Here is a 6067-nt window from a genome sequence, read left to right as displayed (position 1 = left end):
GTGTGACTCCATTCTGCAGTAGCGTGCTGGTAGCCTACACTTATATTTACATAGTGTCTCAAGTAGTTCTACTTCTTTTCATTCGCTTTTAAATGTCTTCTAATGTGTTTTATGTATTCTAATCTTGCCCCTGTAAAGCACTTTGAGTGGCCTTGTGTCTGAATTGTGCTATATAAATAAACCTGCCTTGTTCATTGACTTTGAAGAGGTTGTAAAAGTGTCTGTACTGATTAATCTGATAGACATGTTATTATCAGGAGCGTTTCTACAGCAGTTAAAGCATTAGTGATGAAATGTATAACCATAAACCCACCCCGCCCCTCCAGCTCAACCCACTCAGAACAAGACCCATAACAGGCCCCGGTTCCAGTGTTAATACATAGGCTCTGTAAACCACACACACACACACACACACACACACACACACACACACACACACAATATGTCAGTGATATCTGTCTGTTATTGCAGACACTGTAACTATGATACATCTGATAAACATATATTCCGTTTTTTTTCTCTCCATCAGTATAAAGCATTAGTAGAGATATGAGTCGCCTGCATGTCTGCCTCCACCCCACCCTGCAGCCCAACCCACTCACACCAGGCCCATACCAGACCCATACCAGACCCATACCAGACCCATACCAGACCCATAACAGACCCATAACAGACCCATACCAGACCCATACCAGACCCATACCAGACCCATACCAGACCCATAACAGACCCATACCAGACCCATAACAGACCCATAACAGACCCATACCAGACCCATACCAGACCCATACCAGACCCATACCAGACCCATAACAGACCCATACCAGACCCATAACAGACCCATAACAGACCCATAACAGACCCATAACAGACCCATACCAGACCCATAACAGACCCATAACAGACCCATAACAGACCCATAACAGACCCATAACAGACCCATACCAGGCCCGGTCCAGTTCTATCTTTAATTAGGATAGGAACCTTGACTATGGAACTGTTTATCTGTAATGGCTATTTCCTTTTAATCAAAATTCAGGATGTTTTTTTTTATTTTTGTTTTTTCCCCTGCAGTCAATAAGGAGTGTTCTGAGTCTGCCCAACCCGGCCCACTCATCAGAAGTAAGTAAGTAAGTAAGTAAGTAAGTAAGTAAGTAAGTAAGTAAGCTTTTATTTATATAGCGCCCTTCACAGACCAGGGTCACAAGGCGCTTCACAAATTCACAATTTTACATAGACATTTTATATACACTCAAACACCGATGGCAGAACACACCCACATACCAGACTCTAGCCCGGTTCAGTTCTCCTACTAGTACTGTTACTATCTTTTAATGATATCTTAACGTTTACTTTTAACGTTAGCCTACTTTTTATACCTGTTATTGTATGGTGTACCTGTGTCTATAGGCCTACAGCCCTTTGGTCTGCCTCAATCTGACAGTTATAGTAATGTTTTTTTATTTTCTTTAAGATTTTTTTTTTGGCATTTTCATGCTTTATTGATAGTGTAGAGACAGAGTTGAAATGGGGCAGAGAGGGGAGTGACATGCAGAGAACGACCGCGGGCTGGAATCGAACCCGGGTCCGCTGCTGGCCGAGGCCCATGGGGGGGGGGGACGCCCTACCAACTGAGCTAAGGGCCCATGGGGGGGACGCCCTACCAACTGAGCTAAGGGCCCATGGGGGGGACGCCCTACCAACTGAGCTAAGGGCCCATGGGGGGGACGCCCTACCAACTGAGCTAAGGGCCCATGGGGGGGACGCCCTACCAACTGAGCTAAGGGCCCATGGGGGGGACGCCCTACCAACTGAGCTAAGGGCCCATGGGGGGGGACGCCCTACCAACTGAGCTAAGGGCCCATGGGGGGGACGCCCTACCAACTGAGCTAAGGGCCCATGGGGGGGACGCCCTACCAACTGAGCTAAGGGCCCATGGGGGGGGACGACCTACCAACTGAGATAAGGGCCCATGGGGGGACGCCCTACCAACTGAGATAAGGGCCCCCCCCCCCCCCCCCCCGGTTATAATAAAGTTTATACAAAATAATAGAAATCTAAATTCCTTGGTCCCTTCCACATCACTTCCCGGACTTAAACTTCTATTTGATTTAAACTTTCTAAAATCTGTTATGTAAAAACTTTGCACACTACACTCAGAGCCAGAGAGCAGAGAGCAGAGAGCCACACCCACTCTCTTCCTAACAGACTCAGTCCAGGGCCTTGTATGATCTCCGGCTCAGTAGCCTGTGTGTAAACAAAGGGGCCACAGTCACTATAGCAACATGCCTGTTTACAGAGCCTAGGCTGTGTATTAACACTGGACTTTTTTTTAAGTTTTTGCTGCAAAAAGTGATTTTTTTGTGTCTGTGTGTGTGTGTGTGTGTGTGTGTGTGTGTGTGTGTGTGTGTGTGTGTGTGTGTGTGTGTGTGTGTGTGTGTGTGTGTGTGTGTGTGTGTGTGTGTGTGTGTGACAGAGACAGAGAGACAGAGAGAGACACACACACACACACACACAGAGAGTTTGTGTATAGTTCTTACCGTGGGCCGTTTCCACGTCACGCCCCGGACCTTGTGTGAGCTCCGGCCCAGCTCGTTGAAGCCCAACGCCTCCGGCTCCGCGGGGAAGGTTGGGTCGCAGAAGAGTTTTCCGCTCGAGCGGCAGGACGCGCGCAGAGACGCAAAGTCCTGGTTGAGATACCGCGACGCGTTGGCGTTGGTTCCGAAGCCCGCGGCAAGAGCGCGCTGCTTGGCCAGAGTGGACGCGACCCCTGACATGATGGGGGGGCACGAGACGGAGCGAGAGAATAACAGAAGGAGAGAAGGAGAGAGAGAGTGAGACTGCGGCTGGTTCTACAAAGAGTTTGACAGTCGAGAAAAGATTTTCAGACTTTCAGACTGACGCCCCAACGAGGAGGAGCCACTAAAGTCTCTCTCTGTGTGTCTCTCTCTCTCTCTCTCTCTCTCTCTCTCTCTCTCTCTCTCTCTGCCACACACACACCCACTCTCTCTCTCTCTCTGTCTCTCTCTCTCTCTCTCTCTCTCTCTCTCTCTCTCTGCCACACACACACACACACACACACAGTCTCTCTCGCTCTGCCACACACCCACACACTCTCTCTATCTCTCTCTCCCTCTCTATCTCTCTCTCTGCCACACACTCTCTCTCTCTGCCACACACCCACTCTCTCTCTCTCTCTCTCCCTCTCTCTATCTATCTCTCTCTCTCTCTCGCTCTGCCACACACCCACACTCTCTCTCTCTGTATGTACACAGAAACAGGAAGCAGCAGCTCAAACAACCATAAAACATCGCCTGAGGTTAAAAACACGAATAAAAGTGAAAATCAGAACCAATCAAAAGCTTTATGTCCAGGTAGTTAGTAGCTGGTAGTGGACTCCATGTAATGCGCAAAATGCCCAAGAAATTGAAATGTAGGTGTTTATTTATCTAAACCTTGTCTGTTTGCGTCTGTATACTTCTCCTATACAATACTATTCAATACTCTGAACCAGAAATCTCAACTTCTAAAGCCCTTACATCAACTAAACTTTCCATAATCATTCTCAGCACTATTCTGAAGGTTATTACAGAAGGATTTGTTCATATGTTGTTCACTGTCTGATTTATGAGACATTTTATTCCTAAAAACATGCAGAGCCTCGAGGGTTAAGAGTCTGTGAGAATCGCTGCTCAATGGTAACTGGTTAAGTCGGTTATTATTAACAAGAAACAAAAAAGTTGAATTTTACATTCTTTAGTCTGACTCTGTGTGTGTCTCTGCTTACACCTTACCTGTGTGTGTGTGTGTGTGTGTGTGTGTGTGTGTGTGTGTGTGTGTGTGTGTGTGTGCGTGCGTGTGCGTGTGTGTGTGTGTGTGTGTGTGCGTGCGTGCGTGCGTGTGTGTGTGTGTGTGTGTGTGTGTATGTTTACTTACACCTTAGCTCTTATGTCAAATACATATTGGATGGACAGAAAAAGTAGCTCAACAACAAGCTTTGTTTCACCACAGCGCCATCTGCTGGCTCTATATTGCACTGCAAAAAATATTTCATTTCTATTTTGTCAAAGACTAAAGCACATTAAATCCTGGCTAATAGACACCACTAGTTTAGTTAGCTTGCACCCTGCCTGGTAGCTGCTGCTGCTATCGGTGTATGAATGTGTGTGTGAATGGGTGAATGTGTGTGTGAATGGGTGAATGTGTACAAAACAATGTAAAGCGCTTTGGGTCTGTGAAAAACCAGGGAAAAGAGCTTTATAAGTGGAGTCTGTTTACTATTTAACATAGAGACGACAGTTGGAGGGAAACTGAGCTGATTCACCGTTTAATTTTTTCTTTATTAGACAGTGTGTAGAGACAGAGATGAAATGTGTCAGAGAGGGGAATGACATGCAGAGAACGACCCGGGCTGGATTCTAACCCGGGTCTGCTGTGAAGAGGACAGACAGACAGACAGACAGACAGACAGACAGACAGACAGACAGACAGACAGACAGACAGACAGACAGACAGACAGACAGACAGACAGATGGGCTGGATTCTAATCTGCTGTGAAGAGGACTGAGGCTCTAAGGAGGGGGGCAAGGGGGAGTTGGTAGGATGGCCTAGAGTATAATCTGAATTATCCTCCTGAGCGGAGAATTACAAATATTAATATTACATTTTGTTCATTGAGCAGGCAGGTCCTTTAACTAGCATCACCTTACTCAGAGCCTTTGGGACTTTTGGTGAAGTCTTATCACGACGATCAAATAATCCAGATCTTATCCAGAGTGAGGTATGTGTGTGTGTGTGTGTGTGTGTGTGTGTGTGTGTGTGTGTGTGTGTGTGTGTGTGTGTGTGTGTGTGTGTGTGTGTGTGTGTGTGTTTCACTGTGTTTACCCTCTGATCTGATACCACACTGGGCTGCCTCAGGTGTTATTAAGCCCCGCCCCTTTCACACCTGACCAGCTGTACAGAGGTGGACAGGCACAGACACACATCACCGTCCAGCCAGCCAGCCAGCCAGACAGACAGACAGATAGATAGACAGACAGACAGACAGACAGACAGACAGACAGACAGACAGACAGACAGACAGACAGACAGACAGACAGATAGACAGATAGACAGACAGACAGCCAGACAGCCAGACAGACAGACAGACAGACAGACAGACAGACAGACAGACAGACAGACAGACAGACAGCCAGACAGACACACTCATCACCTTCCAGCCGGACACAGCGGACCCTCCACTACACATCCACCTCAGGTCAGACCCTCTTGTTTGAATGGACCGGGCCATTCTTGTGAATTCAATATCTCATGAACGCTTTGAGAATCAGTAATGTATTTTGGCCCTAGACCATTTAGGGCTTTATAAACCAACATCAGTATTTTGAAATCAATTCTTTGAGTGACAGGAAGCCAGTGTAAAGACCTCAGAACTGGGGTGATGTGATCCACTTTTTTGGTCCTAGTGAGGACTCGAGCAGCAGCGTTCTGAATTAGCTGAAGCTGTCTGATAGATTTTTTTGGAAGGGCAGCAAGGACACTGTTACAGTAGTCAAGTCTACTAAAGATAAATGCATGGACAAGTTTTTCTAAATCTTGCTGAGACATAAGTCCTTTAATTCTTGATATGTTTTTAAGGTGGTAGTAGGCTGATTTAGTAATTGAATGTGTTTTAAGGTGGTATAGGCTGACTTGGTAATTGATTGTGTTTTAAGGTGGTAGTAGGCTGACTTAGTAATTGATTTAATGTGTTTTTAAGGTGGTATATTCAATTCAATTCAAATAACTTTATTCTTCCGTTAGGAACTTCATATGTGGAGGAGCATCAGGGTACAACAGTACATACAATATACAAACACACACGCGCACGCACACACACACACACACACACACACACACACACACACACACACACACACACACACACACAGCATCAGCCCGTCTGACTTGGTAATTGATTTAATGTGTTTTTAAGGTGGTATTATGCTGACTTGGTAATTGATTTAATGTGTTTTTAAGGTGGTATTATGCTGACTTGGTAATTGATTTCATGTGTTTTGTCTCCAGC

At 46.1% G+C, this 6067-nt stretch overlaps 1 protein-coding gene across 2 annotated transcripts in view; it reads right to left on the bottom strand.

Moving 5' to 3' along the window:
• The window catches only part of LOC307270290 (calpain-2 catalytic subunit-like), a 40780-nt gene extending 37857 nt beyond the window's left edge, over nt 1-2923 (bottom strand). For both annotated transcript variants that reach the window (XM_080054178.1, XM_080054179.1), the window contains exon 1: nt 2541-2923. In XM_080054178.1, the coding sequence (XP_079910304.1) occupies nt 2541-2777 (237 nt within the window). In that variant the 5' untranslated portion in view covers nt 2778-2923. The remainder of the gene's footprint in view (nt 1-2540) is intronic.
• Nucleotides 2924-6067: the final 3144 nt, after the last annotated feature.

Source organism: Ammodytes marinus (assembly GCF_949987685.1).
Source record: "Ammodytes marinus genome assembly, contig: scaffold_35, whole genome shotgun sequence".
Lineage (NCBI taxonomy): Eukaryota > Metazoa > Chordata > Actinopteri > Uranoscopiformes > Ammodytidae > Ammodytes > Ammodytes marinus.
Note: the sequence above shows the minus strand (reverse complement) of the source record. Positions and strands in the feature narration are given on the sequence as shown.